This window comes from Notechis scutatus, chromosome Z (assembly GCF_049901735.1).
Source record: "Notechis scutatus isolate UNSWTSFEM ecotype Mainland chromosome Z, rNotScu1.2, whole genome shotgun sequence".
Classification (NCBI taxonomy): domain Eukaryota; kingdom Metazoa; phylum Chordata; class Lepidosauria; order Squamata; family Elapidae; genus Notechis; species Notechis scutatus.
In genome coordinates this window covers 117,177,195-117,202,874 of record NC_142025.1, presented here as the reverse complement: position 1 = coordinate 117,202,874, position 25,680 = coordinate 117,177,195, and the positions used below count along the sequence as shown (strand labels likewise).

At 47.7% G+C, this 25,680-nt stretch overlaps 1 protein-coding gene across 5 annotated transcripts; it reads left to right on the top strand.

Annotated features, from left to right (window-relative positions):
• Positions 1 to 5,747: 5,747 nt before the first annotated feature.
• On the top strand, positions 5,748 to 24,802 carry DCAF11 (DDB1 and CUL4 associated factor 11). 5 transcript variants are annotated; one of them, XM_087945619.1, is made up of 16 exons: positions 5,797 to 5,894; positions 6,476 to 6,644; positions 8,013 to 8,155; positions 14,056 to 14,183; positions 14,485 to 14,606; positions 15,616 to 15,680; positions 15,806 to 15,906; positions 16,000 to 16,146; positions 16,227 to 16,281; positions 16,371 to 16,439; positions 17,457 to 17,514; positions 19,002 to 19,187; positions 20,104 to 20,257; positions 20,860 to 21,012; positions 21,809 to 21,915; positions 23,284 to 24,802. In XM_087945619.1, the coding sequence occupies exons 4-16, from the start codon at positions 14,072 to 14,074 to the stop codon at positions 23,371 to 23,373; spliced, it is 1,419 nt and encodes a 472-aa protein (XP_087801745.1). In that variant the 5' UTR covers positions 5,797 to 5,894; positions 6,476 to 6,644; positions 8,013 to 8,155; positions 14,056 to 14,071; the 3' UTR covers positions 23,374 to 24,802. The 5 variants fall into 5 exon arrangements, with proteins under 5 accessions (XP_026538845.1, XP_026538846.1, XP_026538844.1 ...); XM_026683060.2 differs by lacking the exon at positions 8,013 to 8,155 and having other exon boundaries at positions 5,748 to 5,894; positions 6,476 to 6,667; XM_026683061.2 differs by lacking the exon at positions 8,013 to 8,155 and having other exon boundaries at positions 5,794 to 5,999.
• The last annotated feature ends 878 nt before the right edge of the window (positions 24,803 to 25,680 follow it).

Below are 25,680 nucleotides of genomic sequence, written 5' to 3'. Positions count from 1 at the left end.
CTCGCCTCGCTCAGAGAGACACCCGGTATCGACTCACCACGAAGACCTAGAATCCCCATCAGAAAGCGATGAGGAAGAGGTCAACCGACTCCGAACGGAACGAGACCAGTTCACACAACCCTCATCCCGACCGTGTGCAGGATGTGGGGCGAATCACCCACGATCCAGCTGCAAATTCCTCGACGCAATCTGCCGCAATTGCGGAAGACGAGGTCACATCACAAAGGTTTGCAGAAGCAAACAAAACTCCAAACCCCGACAGGCCGAATGCCAATCTTCAGGATTCTTCGCACACACCGAGAAAAACAGAACCACTCCTACAGAAACAAGCCGTCCACCACTTCCACCAGGCGTGAAGAAACCAGGCGGGAAGAGACCCACCAAACAATCACCATAGGCCACGCTACATCCCTTGATGCCGGAAAATCCGAGTAAAGGTCGCCATCGAAAACAAACCGTGCGTGATGGAGGTAGACTCGGATCTTCCCTCTCGATGGTGTCGTGGAAAACGCTCCAACAGCTCATTCCAACGATTCGCCGCCAAGACCTTAACCCTCAAAGGGTTATACTCAAAGACTATCAGGGCAACCAAATTCCGTCGTCGGGTCCCGCAGATTCCAGATCTCTTTTAAGGACCGTACCGTCGCCCTACCACTGACTGTCGTGGACCGCGACAGGCCTAGTCTTTAGGCCTTCAATGGTTCAGGCCGCCGGAATCACTGTAGCCGGAGTCCACCGAGCCGAGAGCAGCGATTGGGAGGAGGCACTCGTGCAAGAATTCCAAGACGTTTTGCGAACGGACTAGGCAAGTACAAGGGGACCCCGATCTCGTTTAACTTGAACCCTGAGATAGCACCCATCCGCCTTAAGCCGCGTCGGGTGCCATTCGCCTTGAAGCCTAAAATCGACGAACAACTCGATAAGCTAATAGCGCAGGGCGTGCTAGAACCCACCGACCATGCCCGCTGGAAAACCCCTATAGTGACGCCTATCAAGCCTGATGGGTCACTAAGAATTTGCGGAGACTACCGGGCCACCTTAAACCACGCACTACAGCAGAGTGCATATCCAGTGCCGGTAGTGCAACACTTGCTCCATTCCCTGGGTGGCGGGAAAGTTTTCGCTAAACTAGATCTAGCCCAGGCGTATCAGCAATTGCCTGTAGATCCGACCACGGCAGAAGCGCAAACTATCGTAACGCATAGGCGCATTTAAATGCAACCGGCTCCAGTTCGGGAAGCGTTGCCCCGGAATCTTTCAGAGCCTAATGGAAAGGTTGTTACAAGGGATCAGAGGAGTCGTACCATATTTCGACGATGTACTCATCGCCGCCCTAACAAAGACATCCTAGAAAAACGACTCAGAGAGGTTTTACGAAGATTCCAAAACGCAGGCCTCAGAGTTAAAAAAGATAAATGCCAGTTATGTACCGAAAAAGTAGAATTTTGGGATACCTCCTGGACAGCCAAGGAATCCATCCCACTGAAGACAAATTAAGGGCGATTAAAAAGGCCCCCACTCCAAGGAATAAGGCAGACCTACAGGCGTTCCTTGGACTTATCAATTTCTATAATGTCTTTTTACCCCACAAAGCAACGGTAGCTGAACCATTGCATAGACTATTAGACAAAAAAGCAACGTGGGTTTGGGTACAACGGGAACAATATGCATTCCAACAAGTAAAGAAATTGCTAACTTCTGATTCTGTACTTATGCAGTACAACGAGACTCTTCCGCTCACTATCACGTGTGACGCATCACCTTTTGGGGTTGGGGCAATTGTGGCCCACGTATTACCAAATGGAACGGAAGCCCCCATCGCGTTTTTTTCGCGAACCTTAGCTAAAGCTGAAAGAAATTATAGTCAGCTGGACAAAGAAGCTTTAGCTATTGTGGCTGCAGTTAAAAGATTTCATGAATATGTTTATGGCCGTGCGTTTATGATAATTACTGATCATAAACCACTACTGGGGATTATTGCGGGTAATAAACCAACCCCGTATATATTGTCCCCCAGAATGACCCGTTGGTCTGAATTCTTGGCGGCCTACAACTACACCTTGCAACATCGCCCGGGGAAGTCAATTCTCCACGCTGATGCATTGAGCAGAACACCGCTCCCAGACTCTGTTGTAGATCCAGCCCCAACCATCTCAACACTACAGATCGAAGCTCTACATGCACCACCCTTGACGGCTAGAGACATTGCCTTTGAAACGAAACGTGACCCAGTTCTGCAACACATACTACGCTGGGTTGAACGGGGTGGCCGACGGACCAAATAGCACCGGAATGGGCGCCTTTCAAAGCCCGCCAAACTGAACTGTTTTCCCAAAAGGCTGTATCTTGTGGGGCGATCGAGTCGTAATCCCCGACAAATTGCAACAAACTGTTTTGGCGGTATTGCATGAAGGACATCCGGGTATCATGCGGATGAAAGCACTTCGCGCAGCTACGCTTGGTGGCCGGGAATCGACAAAAGGATCGAGGCCTGGGTCGCTACTTGTCAATGTTGCCAGGACGTCAGCAACGCCCGCCTAAAGCAAGCCCAACCGAATGGGAAACTCCGAGGGACCTTGGTCCCGTATTCATATTAACTTTGCGGGGCCTACCAAAGGACACACTTTCCTTATTACTGTCGACGCCTATTCAAACTGGCTCGAAATCCATCGAATCTACACAACTACAACGGACTCAGTTATCAATAAATTAAACAGACTATTTGCCACACACGGGTTTCCGGACGTGTTGGTCTCGGACAACGGCCCACAGTTTACTGCATTACCCTTTGAACAATATCTTGCTGATCGGGGCATCCGTCATGCGCTAACCTCGCCTGCGCACCCTGCGGCGAATGGACGTGCAGAACGCATGGTACAATTTGTAAAAAGACCCTTCACAAAATGGAATTTGGCAACATCGACGAGAAAATCAATCGAATTCTCTTGTTGCAGCACATCACTCCCCACAGCGTGACCAACAAAACGCCCGCTGAACTTCTTATGGGAACTTCTTATGGAAACTACGATCGCACCTTGACCGGCTCCACCCGCATTCGCACCGGAAAAGCCCTTCGGCTCCAGCAGCAAATGCCGGGAATTTAAGGTAGGCGATTTAATCTTTGCCAAAAACTTTTCCGCGACCCGTTATGGATACCCGCAACCGTTACCCACCTTACCGGGCCTAGATCTTACCGCCTGCTAACGGACGATGGGAGGGTGTGGAAACGCCACATAGACCAACTCCGATCGAGACTACCGCCCAGCGCCCATGACTCCCCGGGTTCACCAACTCAAGGGGGAGGAAATAGCGAGGAAATTGACTTTGATATACCAAATAGCAGGCCAACGGAAACCCTACGGCCCAGCGAAACACCGGAACTTGAAGTGGGGAGGGAGTTGAATTTTTCAGGGAACTTTAATACGGGGGAAACCGAACCGCAAAACCCCGAAGAAACACGGAGTAGCGGAGACAACCACAGTGAAAGCAACACGGAATCACCATGCAGCGATACAGAAATTAATAAAGACCATCCAAACGCTCCACCGGAACCGGACCTTAGACCAAAACCGGTGGAGCCACGAAAATCATCCAGACAGACCAAACGGCCTGTCTATCTTGAGGATTTTATTACAGCTCCCCTCAAACGGAACCCAAGCGGGAGGGGTATTGTGAATCAATAAAAGTTACTAGCATAAATGCAAATCAGGGTTTGGAAACCCGCACGCCTGATTGGCCCTTATACAACAACTAGGGATTGGTTCATAACTAGTCCCTGATTGGCCACTATTTTGACACTTCTCATTGGTTATAAGTTTGAACTTGTTGCACATATCATTGGTTAATGAGGTAGCTGATAACCCTATAAAAGGGTTGCTGTTGCCCATAGCCTTGCTCTGTTCTATTCTATTGTTATTATTAAAGAGTTGAAGTCACTGTCAGATGTCTGGTCTCCATTATTCCCCAAACTTAACACTTGTGTTGTTATGGTTGAAGCTGAAGTATTCATTGATAGGTAGGACATTGCAATGTATGATTTTATATACCATGCTTAAATCAGACCGAAGACGGCGTAATTCAAGGTTTTCTAGTTCTAGAATTTCAAGTCTGGTGGCATAAGGTATTCTACAACGAGTAGAGGAGTGGAGAACTCTTCTTGTGAAATATTTCTGGACTTTCTCAATTGTGCTAATATCAGATATGTAATGTGGGTTCCAGACTGATGAACTGTATTCGAGTATTGGTCTAGCAAATGTTTTGTATGCTCTGGTTAGTAGTGTGATATTACCAGAGAAAAAGCTACGTGAGGATTAGGTTGACAACTCTTAATGCCTTTTTGGCTATGTAGTTGCAGTGGGCTCTAGCACTTAGATCATTAGAGGTGAGTATTCCAAGGTCCTTTATAGAGCTTGGGTCATCAACAAGATCTTGACTATTCAGCTTGTATTTTATTTTCTGATTTTTTTGCCAATATGTAAGACAGAGCATTTATTTGTTGAGATTTGAAGTTGCCATTTGTTTGACCATTCTGATACATAGTCAAGATCTTTTTGTAGGGTAGCAGTATTGTCTGTGGTATTGAACAGCTTTACATCATCAGCGAAAAGAACGCAATTGCTCTTAATATGATCACAGAGGTCGTTTATGTAGAGTATGAAGAGAGTTGGTCCTAGAACACTGCCCTGGGGGACACTACTATTGACAGGTACTGGATTTGATAGGACGCTCCCGATTTTGACCATTTGTTGTCTGTTTGCCAGGAATGCTTCTATCCAGTTATTCAGTTGTCCAGAGATACCATAGGATTTTATTTTTAGGAGTAGTTTGTCGTGTACCACTGAATCAAAGGCTTTACAGAAGTCTATGTAGATTGCGTCTATTGCTTTGCCCTGGTCGAGTTGTGTTGCATGGGCTTTGCAGTATACTTAAGCATCTTTTCCCAGAAGCTCTCATATACTCAGGATGTCTTTCGATTCTATGGGACTACAACACCCTTAATCCACAGCCAAGGCATCCAAAACATTTGGAGAATTCCAATGGGGGAAAATTACAGCAAAAATGTCCATGTCCATCCAGCATTTGCTGGATATGTATAACAAACTTGAGTGCCAGCATGGCATCAAGGAGTTAAGTGTGTACATCACGAATGCACAATTTGTAAAGTTTCACAATTTTGTGCTCCTCTGTTGCAATGGTTGTTGGCAACTTTGGTGTGGACTTCGGCTCCCAGAATTCCTCAGCCAGCGTGAGAGGACTTCAACTCTCAGGATTCCTCAGCAAGCATGGTTAGTTGAGGAATTCTGGGAATTGAAGTCTACTCATGATGGATGGAGAATTCTGGGAATTGAAGTCTACCCTTCTTAAAGTTGCCAAGGTTGAGAAATATTTATTGCAATTTAAAAGATATTTAAATACGTAAGCAGCTAATAATGACGGTATGCTTCCCTGATAAGAGTTTTATCAACAACCGCCACAACGTCACCTGACTCACTATTGTCCAATGAAAGAGCGAGAAAGTTCCCCTAGAGCCCACCTCCTACCTATTTCTCCGACTACAGCGTTTCCACGGAAGCTGTCGGTCAAACTCAAGAAAGCCAATCCGACAGCAACATCCCCGCCCATCGCCCGCCTTCCGTCCGTATTTTGCACCCAAAGCGGTGACGCGTTTTACCTTATCACTTAGTTTACAGAGGGGGCGGGAGGAGGAAAGGTCATAGCAACCAATCAAAGCAGGGCAGTCCCCATTTTAAAGCCTGATGTGAACCACGTGAATCAAGTGGCGGCTAATCATCTTCGCAGCCGGCTAGCCCCGCCCCGCCCCGCCCCCTCCAGACGGGTTCAAGCGGCAGCACTCTAAGATGTAAACAAGGCCTCGCACTCCGACCGTGAAGAGGGTGAGGAGGTTCTCGCGCTCAACGCGGGTGGTGATAGAGGAGAAAGCAGCCAAAGGAAGAGCGGGAGGCATTTTATTGGCCGACTAAAACTACCCCGAGGAGGGGGTGAGTGGTCGAAGGGGGGAAACAGCATGAGGGCGCCCTAAAATAAAAACAAAAACAACGCGGACAAGAAGGGGCAGCCGGGCAAGCCCCCAATATGGCGCGCGCTGATTGGAGGAGCGTGGCCCGAGGGCGTCTCCCATTGGCGAATTGCTGGCCACGTTCTAAACAACCTGGTTTTCGATTCGTTGAGTGGGGTGTGCTGTTGAACGTAGGTGAAAGGTTAGAGAGGGGGCAATTGCCCCTGAGAGGCCCCCCAGGAATGAGGGTTGTTTACTTAGGGGAGCCCGTCAGCCTTGAATGCTGGGATTTGAACACGGGTATGGCAGGGTGGGGTGTGGGGGCCAGAACAGGGACCCTCCTGAAGTCACTCCCAAAGTGCTAGTCCTTATTAAGAAAGAGACTAGGATGGGCTTGGAGGAAGGCCGCCCTGTCTCCTCCTCCTCCTCTTTCACAACCATCTCCTTTCTGAACGCCAGGAGGGGCAGTGTGAGTGTTGGGCCAAGCTGGAGAATGTCCTAAGCTATGGGCTCCCGCAGCAGTAGCAACGCTGGCTCAGGGGGCCGGGAGAACCAAGGCAGCTGGTCTCGGAGGGACTCTGGCATCCTGAGGAGCGAAGACGAGGACGAGGATGTGGATCTGGCCCAGGTACTGGCATATCTACTGCGCAGGTAACTCCACCTCCTCCCGCCTCCCTCCTTTTCCCCCCACTGTCAGATCCCTGTCTTGGGGGGGGGGGGATCAACCCCCCAGGTGAAGATCCCTAAAGGAATCTGGACTTCCTTGCTTTCTTTCCTTGGAAAACCTTTCGCTTCTCATCCCACGGATAAGGATGCAGGTGGTCTTCGACTTACGACCGCAGTGAAGCTACCACAATGTAGGTTGTTCAGGGATTAATGTCCATTTATTAAAGAGTGTGGAGAAGAGCGACAAAGAGGATTAGGGGGCTGGAGGCTAAAACATATGAGGAACGGTTGCAGGAACTGGGATTTGTCTCGTTTGATGAAAAGAAGGACTAATTGGGGGACATGATAGCAAAGTTCCAATATTTGGGAAGCTGCCCCAAAGAAGAGGGGGTCAAATTATTCTCCAAAGCACCTGAGGGCAGGACAAGAAGCAATGGGTGGAAACTAATCAGGGAGAGGAGCAACCTAGAAGTAAGGAGAAATTTCCTGACAGTCAGAACAAGTGGAACATTTGCCTCCAGAAGTTGTGGATGCTCCAACACTGGAAGTTTTTAAGAAGAGATTGGATAACCATTTGTCTGAAATGGTCTAGGGCCGTGATGGTGAACTTACGGCACGTGTGCCAGAAGTGGCATGCAGAGCCATCTCTCCGGGCACGCCAGCCGTCGCCCATTGCTCTTCTGGGTTCAGGCGCATGCATGTGCGCCAGGCAGCTGGTTTTCGCGTGTGCATGCGTGCCAGAACCCGGAAGACCGAGTGGCTGGTGCACATGTGGGTGCTGGAAACTGGAGGCTCAGCTCTTCCAGTATCCGGCGCTCTCTCATGCGTGCATGCTTCTGTTTCGGCACTTGGTGTCAAAAAGGTTCGCCAACACTGGTATAGGGTTTTCTTGCTTAAGCAGGGGTTTGACTAGAAGACCTCAAAAGGTCCCTTCCAACTCTGTTATTCTGAAAAGAAGGACTAGGGGAGACATGATAGCAATGTTCCGATATTTGAGGGGCTGCCTCAAAAAAAGGGGGTCAAGCTATTCTCCAAAGCACCTGAGGGCAGGACGAGAAGCAACGGATGGAAACTAACCAACGAAAGAAGCAACCTGGAATTAAGGAGAAATTTCCTGACAGTTAGAACAACCAATCAGTGGAACAACTTGCCTCCAGACACTCCAACACTGGAAGTTTTTAAGAAGAGATTGAATAACCATTTGTCTGGAATTGTATAGGGTTTTCTGCCTAAGCAGGGGGTTGGACTAGAAGACCTCCAAGGTCCCTTCCAATTCTGTTATTTTATTAAGTGCCCTATTGTGTGACTTTTCTTGCCACATTTGTTTTAGTGAATCGCTGCCACGGTTGAATGAGTTACCTGGCGATTAAGTGATTCTGGATTACTCATTGATTCAGAAAGTCGCAAAAAGGAGATGTGACTCTGGAACACGGCAACCGTCATAAATGTGAGCTGGTCATCGAGCCTCCCAAGGTAAATCACATGACCGCGGGGATGGTGCAGCAATCGTAATTGTAAAAAATGGTCGTCACTTTTTTCAATGATGTAACTTCAGACGGTCACTAAATAGACGATTGTAAGTTGAGGACTACCTCTAGGGTGCTCCTTGACTTTCAACTGTTTAGTGACCATTTGAAGTTACAACATCACTGAAAACGGGGCTTATGACTGTTTTTCACCCTTACGACCGTTGCAGCATCTGTCTGGTCACATGATTTACATTCAGAAGTTCGGGAAACGATTTTTATTTATGATGGTTGCGGCTGCCCTGGAGTCATGTGATCACTTTTTGTGACCTTCTTGGCAAGCAAAGTCAATGGGGGAAGCTAGATTCACTTAACAACCAGGGTTACTAACTTAACAATTACAGTGATTCGCTTAACAACTGCGGCAAGAAAGGTAAGATGGGGCAAAGCTCATTTCATAAACTCACTTAGCAACATGAATTTTGAGCTCAATTGTGGTCATAAGTTGGGGACTGCCTGTAGAATAGTATTCTGTCTTGGCTAAGTGTGATTGGACACAAAAGGAATTTTTCTCCGGTGAAGAAGCTCTCCCCAAAGGTGCTTTTTTCCCAAGAGGCAACTAGACTTTCCATAAAATCCAGTTGCCTCTTGAAAAAAAAAGCACCTTTGGGACAACCGTGACTGGATGATTGAGAATTTCCACAGACACTCTCAGTATACATGCAAGCAACAAAGTGATAACTCATAAAATCACCATCCTAAAATACAGTCACCATAAATCATAAGATACAAATGCAAAGGGATAGTCGTAAAATACTATGGTAAATAAAAACAACCTAAATCATAAGATCGAACAACAAAGTGGTAGACATAAGATGCTAAAAGAATAGGTAATAAAAAAGATGAGAAGGATAATACTGTTTCCCTGAAAATAAGACCCAACCGGAAAATAAGCCCTAGCATGATTTTTCAGGATGCTCACAATGTAAGCCCTACCCTACCCACAGTCAAGATTGTCGGCTAGGTGGATGCATTTAGATCCGTATTTTTCCCAAAATAAGACCTAACCGGAAAATAAGCCCTAATGCGTCTTTTGGAGCAAAAGTTAATATAAAACCCGGTTTTATTTTTAGGGAAACATGGTAGTAATACAGCCCTACTATATCGTTAGATATCCTAAAGCACAAAAGTGCTGTGGGAATTAGTTGTTTAGCAGAGTGATGAATAAGAAGAAGCTTCAGTTCTTGGATGAGAAAAAAAATGCTTTCAAAGAAATAAAAAAACAAGAAAGTCCAGTTGGAAAAAACATTTGAAGTCCACTCAGGCTGGACAGAGAATTCTGAGAGTTGAAGTCCACACCCTTCAAAGTGGCCACGGTTGAAGAAATACTGCAATAGAGCAGCAGTTGTGAAACTTTGAGCACTGTGAAGTACATTTATTTCATACACAGTTAGCTCCTTGGTGTCACGCTGGCACCTGAGCTTGTTATACATACCCAGCAAATGCATGGATATTTTTGCTGCAGATTCCCCTGTTGGGATTCTTCCAAATATATTGGACACGTTGGCTGTAGAGTAAGGGCACTGTAATCTAGTAAAACAGAAGGACATTCTGAGAGCGTAAGAACTTCTGGGAAGAGATGCTTAGGCATCCTGCAAAGCAATGGCTGTGTTCCCACAATTGAAGAAACTTCTTTAGTTTATTGTCCTTGCACCTCGTACAACAAAATCAAATACCAGTACACATCATGACCATGAAACTAAAACACAAACACACCTCCTTCACCCTCCACACATGGAACCGAAAACCCCTGACACCACACCAACACTGCACTATACAGCAGAATTCAAAAGAGCTGCTCTGGGATACAAGCTGTTTTTCAGCCTATTTGTCCTTTTTATTATTGTTCTGTGCCGTCTGCCAGATGGTAATAGTTCAAAATTTTCTTGGACGAAAAGCGAAATGTTTGCAATGAAAAAAAAAAACAAAACAAGAAAATCCAGTTATCTTTTGGAAAAAGCATCTTTGGGACAACCATGACCTGGATGGTTGAGAATCTCCATAGATGCTCTCGGGTGAGGGGTGCTCTTCCTTATCCTTCACCACATGAGGATGTGGGTAGGGCATCCTTTAAGGAGACCAAGGAACAGGCCTTTCTTCTAAGTCTAAGGAGTCCTGTCCAGGCAGAAATTGCAGAGAAAATAATATTCTTCTCATGTGAACTAGTGATAGTCTGGGTGGAGATTGACTCAGTAAGTGGAATCTAAAATTATTTTATGTGGAGCCTCATGAGACTTTCCTGGAAAACTCTAAATTGTGATTGATTACCTGTAAATCATGGAAGGAATACAGGGTAATGTGAGGTAAGACCCGAATTATTTAATAATCACAATACAGAGACAGGTCTGGTTCACAATTCAAAGAGCAAGATCTAATGGTCAAACAATACATTTTATACACTCTACACCAGGGGTCTTCAAACTTGACAGCTTTAAGACTTCAACTCCCAGAATTCCTCCTCCAGTCATGTTAGCTCAGGAATTTTAGGAGTTCAAGTCCACAAGTCTTAAACTTGCCAAGTTTGAAAGACTCTTGCTCTACACAATGTACTCCACGCCTAAGAAGCCCTCCCCACTTCCCTTATTATCTCTTAAGTTATAGTATAAGAATCAGCTTGACAGTTTCTTCCTAGGCACAGGATATCTTATCTTGTTTACTTGTAGCTTAGCTTTGGGCGGATGTTCATATCTGCCTGTTTTATTGCCAGTGGCCTTGCCTTGGCAATGTTCCTGTCTTCTAAGAAGCCTGCAACCATCCAGCACTTTTTGTTTAACTGAACATACTTTGTGGTTAGGACACAGCAACAAAGACAACACAGCTTAATAATGCCCTTAATATTTCTAATTCTATTATAAAAGAGTAACTTAATATTTATTTCCTTCAGTAATGTAAGAGTCGTGACTTAGGTTTAACTGTCCTCTTCACTGTGGGGATGCACTCTCACTAAAAAAACCAATGTTGCTTCTGCTGGGTTCCATTGTGGGTAGTCCTCAGTTTGCAACCATTCATTTAATGACTTAAAAGTTATGACGGGACTGAAAAAAAGTGACTTAAACGACTATTATTTTTTTTCACGTGACCGTTGCAGCATCCCTTGCGGTCATGTGATCAAAATGCAGGCGCTTGGCAACTGACTCCTATTTATGACGCTGCAGTGTCCTGGGTCATACGGTCGCGTTTTGTGACCTTCTGACTAGTCAAGTCAGATTTGTTAACTATGTTAATAACTTTGACACCTGTGTGATCCAGCAGTGATTCGTTTAACAACTCGGGCAAGAAAGGTGATAAAATGGGGCAAGACCCAGTAGGGGTACATTCGGGTCAAAAATCAAGGATTACCCACACCAAATATTTCCCACAAGGAATTAAAGGGTGCACTTCATACTCTTGGCTGAACCTGAATGAGGATTGTGTGTGAGGATCCCATAAAACACATAAATCATAAAAGGAATTCATGATGGTCACAAGAATCGTGACTTAGATTTAACTGTTCTCCTAATTGTTGGGTTGGACTCCCACCAGAAGCCAATCGTGTTTATGCCAGGTTAGTTAGTTTATTGTCATTGCACCTCATACAACAACAAAATCAAACACCATCGATTCAGTGCACATCATGACCATGAAAATAAACACAAACACACATCCTTCACCCTCCACACATTGAACTGAAAATCCCTGACACTGCACCAACACTGCACTATATAGTAGAATTAAAAAGAGCTTCTCTGCCCTGGGATAGAAGCTGTTTTTCAGCCTATTTGTCCTTGCTTTTATTATTATTCTGTACCATCTGCCAGATGGTAATAAATAGTTCAAAAAAGGGGTTCCGAGGATGAGATGGATCTTTGAGAATGTTTTGAACTTTCTTATGGCAACGGGAGCTATGAAGCTCTTCCAAAGAGGGGAGAGGGCAACCAATGATCTTCTGGGCAATGGTGTTAACCCTTAATGATGTTAAATAGTGCTTGCCTATCTGCAATTGGCAAACCATAGAGGTGGAGTACGTTAAGATACTCTCTATGGTGCAGCAATAGAAGGTCACCACCAGTTTTTCATTCAGTTGTTCTGTTATTTGCAGTGGTTACGCACCTCAGTCATCATCAAGCCCTTAACATTGTTACATTTTCCTGTGAAGGAAGAATTTGTGGTGGTGCCTTTGTACCCACTCTTGCATTTTTGAAAGACCAAGGGATCAAGTACCTATGAAAGGGGAAATAGGACCATTCCTTGTGGACAGGGTGGCCAGACTGAGAAGAAAGACATTTGTGTTCGGCATTTCTCTAAACTGTTTCCTTTCCTGATCTTGGTAGTTGGAAAGATCTCAGCTATCCTCTCTGTCTTTTCAACCTGTGATATTTAGGAACTGAAGCAGCTGATTGCTCATGCAAATCCAAAAATATTTTCCCCTTGATTACCATTCTGTCAAGAAAACTTTTTGTGCGTTCAATCGCTGGCCATGACTTTTCTGAGCAGGGCTCAAAAGCAGTTTGTGCTACAAGGCACTCAATAAATAAGGATAATTCCCTCTTTTTCCAATTCGCAGTCGTGGATTTATATCCCTGTAGAAAGTTGGAGGCCAGCTTCCATTTTAAGTGCCTGAACTTCATGTGGAGAATAATATTTGTCTTGTAAACTTCTCTCTACTGGAATGTAGACATCTCTACATTCTGGTAGAGAAAAATTCCCTGAAGGATGAGTCTGAAAACTCGGAAGACTCAAAACTCAGTGAACGATATGATACATATGTCTTACATATTGGCAGAAAAAACCAGAAAATAAAAGACAAGCCAAATAGTCAAGACCTTGTTGATGATCCAAACTTTGTCAAGGACCTTAGAGTACTCATCTCTAATGACCTAAGTGCTAGAGCCCACTGTAACTACATAGCCAAAAAGGCATTAAGCGTTGTTAATCTAATCCTGCGTAGCTTCTTTGTTAATATTACACTACTAACTAGAGCATACAAAACATTTGCTAGACCTATACTTGAATACAGCTCATCAGTCTGGAACCCATATCATGTATTTGATATTAACACAGTTAAGAAAGTCCAGAAATATTTCACAAGAAGAGTTCTCCGCTCCTCTACTCATTGCAGAATACCTTATGCCACCAGACTTGAAACTCTAGACCTAGAAAACCTAGAACTACGCCGCCTCCGGTTAGATCTAAATATAGTATATAAAATCATACATTGCAATGTCCTACCTGCAAATCAATACTTTAGCTTCAATCATAACAATACAAGAACACACAATAGATACAAAGTCAAGGTTAAACGCACCAAACTTGAGTGCAGAAAATATGACTTCAGCAACAGAATGGTCAATGTCTGGAATACTCTACCTGACTCTGTGGTTTCTTCCCCAAACCCCAAAAACTTTAACCTTAGACTGTCTACTATTGACCTCACCTCCTTCCTAAGAGGCCTGTAGGGGGCGTGCATAAGTGTACCAATCGTGCCTACCATCCCTGTCCTACTTTTTTTCTTATAAGTATCTATCTCATGTATTCAAAACTATATTTATTCTTATGCCTGTGTCTTGTAAGCGATTGACAAATCAAATAAATACAAAAATACTAACGACCCAGATTGTACTCCTTCTGCCTCTGAAGGCTGAATTTGTGCTTTCATTTTCTCTTCTCTTTAATTTCAGTTCTTCAGAATAGTGTTTGCTTCAGATGAAATAATCCCATGGGTGCTCAGTTAAAACTTACTGGAGGAGGAGAGAAAACAGGAAGCAAAAAACGTTGCTCAAACTCTATGGTTTTGAAGGATTATAGTCCTGTACGTGGGCAAATCGTCATGACTAATGCTGCTCTTTGTCTCCTTCCTCCTTTCCCTAGAGGACAATTTCACCTCATGCAGGGAGGGGGGACAGCCAGTGCCCGGGTGTTCCAGGCTGTTTCGGATTCTGACGACGATACTGACAGCGCTTGGGAAGGACGTTTAGGAGATCAGTACAAACCCCCAGGTATCGCCAAGAAGTCCAGAGTTTTTTTTTTCCATAACGCAGATAATTGCAGGAGACAAACGTTAACAAGGTCCAGGCTTCATATTTGAGGAAAAGCTCGCTGTGCCAGATTAGATCTTAGAATTCTGGATGTTGTAATCGAAACGCTTAAATTAGACCTCAGGCCCAATGCCCAACATTCAGACAGTGTCAGACTTAAACGAAACTACGTAGATGTCCATTAAAAAAAAACATCAAAAGCTTGCCTAGGGTTATTTTATATGTGGTGGTCTCTTTCTCTCTCTCTCTGGATCTTCTGCAGTGGATTTGGCACCAGACACTCGGGGTCTGGAGCACCACGAGATTAAAACACGCATCCAGTTAGCAACAGGCCGACTCAGGCCAGGGCGACCCGACCGGAGCATCCCAAAGCTACTGGGACAGGTATCCTGTGTTTTGCTGTTCTAAAATGCTGGAAACTAATTGGTTCGTTCTGACTTTAAACGCTCAGGGTGGGAACAGCCCCAAAGGTGCTTCCCCCCCCAAGAGACAACTGGACTTTCTGGTTTTTCTTTGAAGACGTTTTGCTTCTCCTCCAAGAATCTTCTTCAGCTCTCACTGGAGGGTCGGGAATGGAAGGATTTATACTCCTTGCAGGCAGCTGGTCGTTTGAAAGAGGGGTTAAAGAGGCCATCTATGTCAAAATTGAATGGCCCTCTCTCAACAGAGGGGAAGGGATATGTAACATTATCTATCTCCAATCTACAACACAGTCCTTTCCACAGTTCCAAGAAGGCTCCACACCCATTTGCACCACTCAGGTGACCCTGAAAGACACAGACAAACCTCCAGGTGGCCTCAACGACCCGCTAAAAGAATGCAAAGGACCAGCTCTTCTGCAAGGAGTATAAATCCTTCAATTTCCCCCACCAGCCAGCCAGAGCTGAAGAAGCTTCTTTGGATGAGAAGCGAAACATCTTCCAAAAATAAACGTTTGTGGGGGGAAGCACCTTTGGGACAACCATGAACTGGATGACGAAGAATCTCCATAGACAAGATGGAAACAGCTTCAAAAGGAGGAAGCTGTCGTTTAGAATCGGTCTTGTAGGGAAGCAGGGCCTCTGATCTGGACAGTATATTCCCTCCCTCAGTCAGGTTGTGAGTTTGCTGGTCAAATCTGCTCTTTCTGGCACTTTAGGGCTTCAGAATACACGGTGCTAGTGAACGTCCTTATTCATGGGGCAGACCCTTTCATTTTGGCAAGAAACAAATTCAGAATGGATGTCCTGGGGTTACTTCGATACCCACAAAAAGAGGCCTCTGCCATCAAGCTACGAGGCAGAATCGACCCTCGCCCTAACTTTAATTTCCTGGATTGTTTCCCTGCTAACTAGAAGAGATTGTGAGATGGTGTAATGTAATCTAATGGTAATTTTTTTTTCCTTTCCCACAGAGGGAACGAGGTCTTTGCCATAACAGCAGTTTCTCAGCAGGGGAATGTTCGCAGATCGTATCACAGTAAGCATCTGAGAGGGGTGTGTGTGTGTGTGTAAATTCTCAGGCAACAAACGGACAGAAAGTGGTCTTAGAAGAGACTCTCTGCCAGAATTGTCGGTATACCTCACGTCTTGCTCTTTTTCCAGCTTCCTTCCTAATCACCTGACCGTCAAGGACACCTATTTGCAGAAAGCCTTCTGCGGCATCTATTCCCGTGATGGACAACTTTTTATGTCTGCTTGTCAAGGTAGGCTCCCAGATGTAATCTTTAAAAAACAAAACCAAAAGATTCCTGTTTTAGATTGTGATCTTCCTTTATGTTCCTTTTCTCCCCTTTCAGACCAGCGAATCCGCTTATATGACTGCGCCTATGGATCCTTCCGGAACTTCCGGACTGTCAAAGCCCGAGACGTCGGCTGGAGCGTGTTGGACGTAGCCTTCACTCCTGACAGGACCCACTTCCTCTACTCCAGCTGGTCAGACTACAGTGAGTCTGTATGGCACTAGGGGGGAAACCAGGCTTCCTCCAGAGAGTCCGTACTAGCCCTCGCTCCCTTCTCTCTTTAGTTCACATCTGCAACATCTACGGGGAGAGCGAGACCCAGACCGCCTTGGACTTGAGGTAAAGAGGAGACGCCCCCACCCCGGTCGGCCCGTTGAATGACGGAGACACACCCCACACCTGGCATAACATCTTTCTCTTCTTCGCAGGCCCGACGAACGCCGTTTTGCCGTATTTTCCCTGGCGGTCTCCTCGGATGGGAGGGAGGTGCTCGGCGGGTAAGCCGGCCGTTCAGGAAATGGTCTTTTTCCCATTGTGCATAAATCTTTTCTTTGGAGAAAAATGAAATTTTCTAGCTCACCTCCGCTGGGCAAGAATTTTCTGACGATGTTCTGCCATTGGGCACCTCCCACCGCATCTGTAATGTCTCTCTCCCCCTCCTTCCCTCTCTCCCTCTCTCCCTCCCTGTCTCTCTTCCCCTCCCTCCTTCTCTCTCCCCTCCCTTTCTCTTTCCCCCCTCTCTCCCCTCTGTCTTTCTCCTCCTCCCTCTCCTCCTTCCTTCTCCCTCTTTCACCCCTCCCTCCCTCTCTCCCCCTCCTTCTTTCTCCCCTCCCTCCCTCTCCCTCCCTGTCTCTCCACCCCTCCTGTTTGGAGTCCAAGAAGTGATGCCCTTCTGTGTACCAGCTCTACCAAAGCCCCATTTCTGGCATTTGCTTTGAAGGCCCAATGGAAGCCCAAAGGGCAAAAACCGACACCCCCGCGACTAAGTTCAAATGCTTTGATTTCTGCTCCTACAACTTACAACCACTCATTTAGGGACCATTCGAAGTTACAACGGCTCTGACATATGACTGGTTACTCACCCTTAGGACCATTGCAGCATCCCCCATGGTCAGGCGATCAAAATTCAGACGCTTGGCCAGTGGTTCACACTTACGACCATTGCAGCGTCCCGGGATCATGTGGTCCCCTTTGCGACCTTCTGACGAGCAAAGTCAACGGAGAAGCCAGATTCATTTCACAACTACCATTACTAACTTAGCAACTTCAGTGATTCGCTTGACAACCGTGGCGAGGAAGGTGGTAAAGGGGCAAAACTCACTTTAACAACTGCCTTCCTTAGCCGTTCAACTCTGGTCGTAAGTCAAGGACTAGCTTCATTCTTCTCCTGTGCAGGGCTGTTACCGAAGTCCTTCGCTGTCCTCTGTGTGTGTGTGTGTGTGTGTGTGAGTGTGTATATATGTGTCACCCCACGCACTGACCTTTTTATTCTTTCTTCTCTGTCCACTCCACAGGGCCAACTACGGCTGTGTGTACGTGTTTGACATGGAGCAGAATAAGCGGACGCTTAAGGTACTCGGCGTTGATATCTATGGAGACTCTCAGTCATCCAGGTCACAGTTGTCCCAAAGGTGCTTTTTTCAAGAGGCAACTGAACTTTCTGTGTTGTTTTTTTCTTTTCTTTTGAAGACATTTCGCTTCTCTTCCAAGAAGCTTCTTCGGCTCTGACTGGATGGTGGGGAATGGAAGGATTTATCCTCCTTGCAGACAGCTGGTGCTTTGCATCCTTTTGGAGGGTCGTTGAGGCCGCTTGGAGGTTTATTTTTGTCATCAGGGTCACCTGAGCGGTGCAAATGAGTGTGGCGCCTTTTTGGCTGCAGGATGCTTTCTGCCCTGTGCCCCTTCACCACTGAACACTGGCGCAGGCATCTGTGGACGAGCCTGTGCTGCCCGCATCCGAAACTGTGGAGTGCAAATGGCTCCTGCAGTCCGCAATCCCTCTGGAAGTCACTTCACAGCAGTTCTGTAAAAGGATGCAAAGCACCAGCTGTCTGCAAGGAGTACAAATCCTTCCATTCGCCACCATCCAGTCAGAGCTGAAGAAGCTTCTTGGATGAGGAGCGAAACGCCTTCAAACAAAAATAAACAAACAAGAAAGTCCAGTTGCCTCCTGAGAAAGCACCTTTGGGACAACCATGACCTGGATCAGTGATCCCCAACCTTTTTTGCGCCGCACCCGGTACCGGCATCAGCTGGGCGCCGCCATCTTTTTGATGAAAACGTGCTTCCGGTGAGCTTTCACCCGGAAAAGCTCACCGGAAGCACTTTTTCATCAAAACAAGATGGCGGCGCCCAGCAAGCCAGCGGCCCGGTAGGACTTGTGACCCTGAGGACCAAATACAAACTTCCAAGCAGCCTCAATGACTCTCAAACAGGATGCAAAGGACCAGCTGTCTGCAAGGAGTACAAATCCTTCCATTCTCCACCATCCAGGCAGAGCTGAAGAAGCTTCTTGGATGAGAAGCGAAACGCCTTCAAAAGAAAAAAACAGAAAGTTCAGTTGCCTCTTGGGACTTTCGAGTCCTTTAGCACAGGGGTCCCCAATGCCCGGTCCTCAGACTGGTACCGGTCTGTGGCCCATTGAGAACTGGGTCACACAAGCGGCAAGCAAGAGCGTGAGCACTCTGAAGCTCCTTTTGCACAAAACAGAGCGCTAGCGCATGAAACCATCCACTCTTTCCCCATCCGCTCTTTCCGTGCCATTACCACAGAGCCGGAAAGGTTGGGGAGCCACTGCTCCAGCACGGTTCTTTCCCTAAGGACCAAACATCCAGCTTGTTCTTCTGGATAAGGGAAGCTTCACTGGAGTCTCCAGAGCTGCGTGCCCAGCAGTGTTGAGGGAGGTCCCCCAGAACCCTTCTGGGTTGCCCAATGCGGCCTCTAGCTGCCTTCCGGGGCAGGTGAAACCATCACACCTGGGAAATACGCCGCCTACCTGTGCTCTCCCACCGAAATCGCCTCCCTCCCTCCCTCCCCTCTGTTTTCTTTGCTCCCCACAGATCGAGGCGCACGAGGACGACGTGAACGCCGTCGCTTTTGCAGACAACAGTTCCCACATTGTCTTCTCGGGAGGCGATGACGCCATCTGCAAGGTGTGGGACCGGCGCACCATGCGAGAGGACGACCCCCAGCCTGTGGGGATCTTGGCAGGGCACCAGGATGGTATCACCTTCATCGACAGCAAGGTGAGCACAGCTCCTGCTTAGCCTAAAGCGGGAATGTCCAACCTTGGCAACTTTTAAGACTTACTGGCTTCAACTCCCAGAACTCCTCAGCCAGCACGGCCAAGGTTCGACACCCTGGCCTAAAGCTTTTGCAGCCATATTTGGTGGTCACTAGAAAACTGGTTTAAGGAAATCCTTGGGGTTCTTTCCCTTTTAAACATCTCATCCATAGATTCTGCAGAACCCAGTTTATTTATTTTCCTTTAGAAAAAAACATGCATGGAATCTCAATGGTTGAACTCCTTTAAACTCCCAGGGGGGCAGCGGTGGGCTGCTACTGGTTCACCCCCGGTTTGGGCGAACGGATACTGAACCGGTAGCTAATTTTATGGCCAGTTCGGCAAACCGGCAACTCCCACCCCTTGCTGGCCCTGCTCCACCCCTCCCAGAAGTCCCCACGTGGCCCATGCTTGGGAAGGGTGAAAACAGACCTCTTGGAGGCTCCGGAAGGGGCCCGTTTCCAGCCTCCAGAGAGACTCCGGTGTTCCGGAAGGCCGTTTTCGTCCTCCCAGAGGCACAACGAAAGCCTCTGGAGCCCAAGGAGCGCGAAAACGCACCCCCTCCCCATCATGGTGCAGGAGGTTGACATGGCCACGCCCACTATGGCCACGCCCACCCAGCAACCGGGCAGAGAACCAGTTGCTAAAATTTTTGAAGCCCTCCTACCAGTGGGAAACATAGCTGCTGTTGGAAGACACTTTCCAAAACTGAATGAATCGTTCAGGGAAGCAAAGAAAAATCCAAAGTAAGGTTCCTTTTATTCCCCCAGATGCGGCCCTTTAGAGACAGCCATTAAAGAAGTTTTAAGTTTGTTTTGAAGTTTAGGATGGAGGCATTCAAATGGTTTGTTTCAGCTGCTGTTTTCTTATTCCCTCAGGGAGACGCTCGGTACCTCATCTCCAACTCCAAGGACCAGACCATTAAGCTGTGGGACATGCGCAAATTCTCGGGCCAGGAGGGCCTCGAAGCATCCCGGCTCGCTGTCACTCAGCAGATCTGGGATTATCGCTGGCAACAGGTGCCCAAAAAAGGTATGCGCCACCCCATCCCCCTTTAACGCAACAAGTTGGAGTGAATGCAGAGTATACAGGTGTTGTGGCTTGTCAGCCGCGGGTCCTTCCAGCAGCCAAATCGGAAGAGGAGGCATGGGAGTCAGGGTCAGCAGCAAGCCAACCTGGGAGCTCCGAGGGGGAAGAGGGAATGGAGAGAGAGAGAGAGAGACAGACAGAGGCGGAGCCAGGACCCTCTGGCAGCCCTCAGATGGAGAGTCAATAGCCCCTAGGAATTGGCTGATGAGGAAGAGGAGGAACAGCCGGGTCCAGGGCCTGACGCACAGATGGTCAGAAGGCAGAGGAGAGGAGAGCAGTGGAAATCTATGGGCTGGTCCTCGGGACAGAAGAGCCACCGCTGCTAGCGAAGCCCCACCCAAGCTCTGGGGATAAAAGGCAGGGGGCGGAGGTGAATAGATGTGGCCGACAACTATTCATCTTCTGGACGGACAGACATGTTAGCCTGCGGTGAGAGAGAAACTTTAATCTAGCTCAGGGCTGCTAAGGGCTGGCCGGGGAATTCTGGGAGTCGAAGTCCACCGGTCTTGCTCAGGTTGGACATCTCTAATCCTTTCTTTCACCAGCCCGACGTAAATCAAAACTTCCAGGTGACACTTCTCTCATGACCTACCGGGGCCACGGAGTCCTGCACACCCTAATCCGCTGCCGGTTCTCCCCGCCTCACAGCACGGGACAGCAGTACATTTACAGCGGCTGCTCCACGGGGCGGGTGGTAGGTAAGTGGCTCGGGAGCCAGAGCAAGGAAAAGTTATAGAACAATTCATTGTGGAGTGGAGGGGTGGGATTGGCCAGGAGAGGAGATCCAGGTATCCACTTGGAATTGCTGGCGCAGACCCCTAGTGGTTAAGGCAACAGGCTAAAAAACAAGAGGTCATGAGTTCTAGTCCCCCTTTTAGCCATGAAAGCGAGCTGGGTGACTTTGGCCCAATCACCAGGTACCAGTGAGTTGTAATCCCATCTTAGGCACGAAAGCTGGTTAGATCACTTTGGGCAGGTCCCTCTGTTTCTGAGCTCACCTAACCCCACAGGTTTGTTGTCGTAGGAAAAAAAATACCACGAGGATGGTGTGTTGCACACATTCATCACCTTGAGTAACTTTTCAAAATAATAAAGGTGAAATCCAAATAAATAAAGAAGTGAATTTGTCAAAAGGGAGTGGCAGGCTAAAAACGTAAAGCCACATAAAAAACTTCCTCTTCGATATTCTTAGTTCTTCTTTTAAGTCAAGAGTTTGATCATCTTTTCTCAGAGATTATACTGACATAAAGGGCAGGTGGGAACTTGGAAAAACCCAATTTTATTTATGGCTGGAACATTTGGAGAGATGGTCTTTTTAATTGGCCTGCCGGAAGTCCAATTCGCCCAGAATCAAATCTCGGAGCCCTCCCCCCAACATCCTCCAGAACAGGGGTGCCCTCCTTCCTCCCCCTTGCTCTCTTAATCCTACATGTTCTTCCTCTCTCTTCCTTCCTCTTGCCCACCTGTCTCCCCTCCCCTCCCCCCCCCCGTCAGTCTACGATCTCCTGAGCGGCCTCATTGTGAAGAAACTGGTCAATCACCAAGCCTGCGTGCGGGATGTGAGTTGGCATCCGTACGAGGAGAAGATTGTTAGTAGCTCAGTGAGTAGCGGGAACCAGTGGCGGGGATGGATGAATTCACCTTTAGTGGGGGAGTAGTGTTCGGTTTCCCAAAAGCACAAAGCTGACTCCTCATCCCAATAAAACCTCTTTTATTTAGTTTAAAATGAACTTTCCAGCAAAGTCCCAGCCAACAGTCTTTTAAAGAGATTTTACAACTACAGACTTTTATCAGGCTTGGAGAGCTGCCAGGCCAATATCTTCCATATGCCACTCTGTAGCAGACAATACTTGGCAAGAAGTCAGGAGCAGATCTTCACTCTAATGAATTGAACTAATTGTCTCTTGCAAACACTCCCCCTTTCGCTCCTCTCTATTCCCTCTGGGAGGGGCCATTCACCGTCCACCTGTGCCTTTACTCCTGAGTCAAGTTCCTTAACTGTACCCTTCTCCTGGCAGCTCTGTGCATGCGCACACTGGGAACAGGCTCCAGCTGTTCTTCTTCCCCACTGATCTCTGACTCCATAGGCAGCTGGGAAATGTCGGACGGCCCTGGCCCCATCTCTGCCTCCGACGCAGACCCCTCCTCAGAGCCTTCCCCAGACTCCAGGACTGGCCCATGTTCCTCCCCAACCTCCTCACTGTCTGAGTCTGCCACCAGCTCTTCTGGTGGGCCACAACAAGTGTTGCTGTGTTGTATTTCTTCATTTTATGACCTGTCCAAAGGAGTTTAAGAAAGGTGCCTTTTTCCAGCCAGGGGCTCCAAGTCCTTTGGAGCCTGTATGTTCCAAAGAAGCATATAGAAGCAGAGATACGCTCTCTTCTGAGACTCAGACTAAGACAAACCAGGTTTCTGGCTCCATCTTATGGCCATTTGAGAAACCACACCTAATTACAGTTTTGCATTTTCTTGAAAGTTTACAGTTTTAAAATGTTTATCCTGGTTTATATATTTCTAACCCAAATAGCTGTTAGGTGACTCATATTCCTAACATAGCCTGTCTTCCACTTACAACTTGATCATTTAGTGACAGTTTGAAGTTAACAATGGCGACTGGAAAAAGGCAACTTTTATTTACTTTTACTTAACAAGTTAGAAACAGAAATTTGGGGCTCTGTTTGGGGTCATAAGGTGAGGACTACCTGTACTATGTTCTATTTCTGGATGGCCTTTGAGTCACGGAGTCAGCAGGGTGAGTCGCTTTCAATTCTAATCATCTTCATTCAAGTCGTAATTCAAGGACTACCTATAATCCCTGAATAGAAACAATGAATAACCCACATTCTGTCCTCTCTCTTCGCTTCCCTCCTTTCTCTCCTCTCCCCTCTCTCTCTTCTCTTCCCTCTCTCCTCCCCTCCCCTTCTCTCCCCTTCTCTCTCTCTCTCTCTCTCTCTCTCTCTCTCTCGCAGTGGGATGGAAATGTGTGTCTCTGGGAGTATCACCAAGCAGAGTACAACGAAGACGATCTCGGCGACCCCCAGCAGCTCCCAACAGCCTGAGAAAAGCACCCCCACACCAGTAGCCTCCCCACCACCAGTTCTCCAGTTTGAGGCTCGTTCAGGGCTGAGAGCGAGGGGTGTGTGGAAATATCATCTTGCGTTGCCAATCGTTTGGGGGTTGCGCAGCGGAAAGACTTCCACCTTCTCAAATGAACCGATCTTCTGTCTCCGAAACCTCCGGTGTCATCGGCTTGAGGACACAGATAACCATCCTGCCGGTTGGATCCTAAGGACGGCTACAAAAATCACACAGGGGAAAGAAGCGGCAAACAACGCAGCCGGGTATCTTTTGTCTCTGCTGAGCTGCTTCTGAATCCTTGCAGATGAGCCTCCCACGGATCCTGGTTGGAGGGGGGACGGGGGACGGCTGGCCCGGGAATTGGGGGGCAGCGAAATTCACATCTGGCTGGAAAGCTTGATGGGCCCTTGGAAGGAGACACCTCCTCCTTTTGGGGATACGTAGAATCATGACGGGGAATCACCCCAGCAGCCGGTTCTCCCCTGCAGACGGTCTCGGCAACGCGCCTCCATAGTTTTCGGGGGCAACTTCTAAGACTTGGCCTCAGTCTGGAGCTTATCAGGGAATTGGGGGCGGCGGGGGGGGATATATATCCACTTTTCCTCCAGATCTGAGCAATAGCGAGGCGACTTCCAAGCGATGGAGATCCCCCAAAGATTCCTCGTGCGTTCCAAAGATCCTCCGGTGGGGGTGGTTTGGTTGAAATGGCTTCCCCCTCTTTTCTCAGAGGGATTCTTGCAAGATATTTCTAGGTTGACAATGAAAACATTAGCGGCTTTTGGAGATTTGTGGCTGGAGGGACAGTTTGAGCTTTCTTCCTAGCTGCCAATCTCTTCCTCTTCACCCAGATGGCGAAGGTGTGTCTTCTTCGCCTCGGCCCCGTCATACTCGGTCAAACGCGCCCCAAAATAGGGGGACCCCTTATTTTGTCTCTTCTTGAGGGCCAGGCCTCCTTGGAAAGGTGGGGTGCCGTCTTTAGCTTTAAAAGATGCCCCCAATCTGACCCTGGCGTGGCTAACCTCGGCTCTCTTTCCCTCACACATGGGGTCTCATCTGCTTTGTAAATATTAACAGTGAGACTCTTGCAAAGAAGGGGCTTTTGGGGTACCCGAAGAGTGGGGTTCTTAATAAATAGATGGAAGGGTTGAGTGAAAAGAGCTACGTGTTGCTTTTAAGCGTGTGAAAGCCAGGGGGGAGTTTTAGTTGGAGGAGGAGTCCACCCCTCCTCCTCACAATCCTTCCCCAGGGTCCTGCCTTCTGGGGGGGAACAGGGGAGGGGGGTCCATCCTGAGGCTCCCTTCCAAATCTAGGTTTTATAGAAGGGGAGGGTCTTTCCCTTCCCCCTTGTCTGTTTCAGGGGTGATGCAAGCAGCTGTCTTCTTTCTGAAATAAAAAGTGGTTGAAATTTGATTGGTTTTGGATTTCTGCGCCGCTGATCAAGGAGAGGTCCAACCCAGAACGTAAGGAGAAATTTCCTGACCGTGAGAATAATTAACCTGTGGAACTGCTTACCACCAGAAGTCATGGGTGCTCCACCCCTGGTGGTTTTTAAGAAGAGGTTGGGCAGCCATCTGTCTGGAATGGTCTAGGACAGTGATGATGAACCTTTCTGGTGTGGTGTGCCAAAAGCGGGAGTTCCTAAACCCATGATGGCAAACCTATGGCACACATGCCACAGGTGGCATGCAGAGCCATTTGTGCGGGCCTCAGCTAAACTTACCTGCACTGCGCATGTGCGCACCTCCCAGCTGGTTTTCGGCCTGTTTGAGGCCTTTTTGGGCTTCCCAGAGGCTCAAGGGAAGCCTCTGCAGCCTTTGGAGGCTGAAAAATGGGCCTGTTTCATCACTTCCAGTATTTGAGGCCGAAAAAGGCCTCAAACGGGCCGAAAATCAACTGGAAGGCGTGTGCATGCGCAGTGCTTGTCAGATGCTACATCTTTTCTATGCAGGGGTGGAATTCTACCGGTTTAGACGAACTCCTACCGTGCTTTCTCACATAATAAGGCCGGGCCTTATTTTTTTTTTTTGAGACCTGAAAAAATGGCTAGGCCGTCTTTTCGGGGTGACTTAATTCCCGCCCCCCTTGCATCCTCATCTAGAGCGCCCCACAGGCAGCCTCTCTACCAGCCGCTCCTAACGGGTGATCGTGGCGAAGCGCAGAGAGCTCCTACTCTCACCAAACACCTTTGCTGCAGACCCAAGACCTTTGGCACCTGCCGCTGTTGCTTTCCTTCTGCCCAGTCCGCCACCACATTTGGAGCTGCCGCTTCCGTGTTTGGAGCTGCCGCC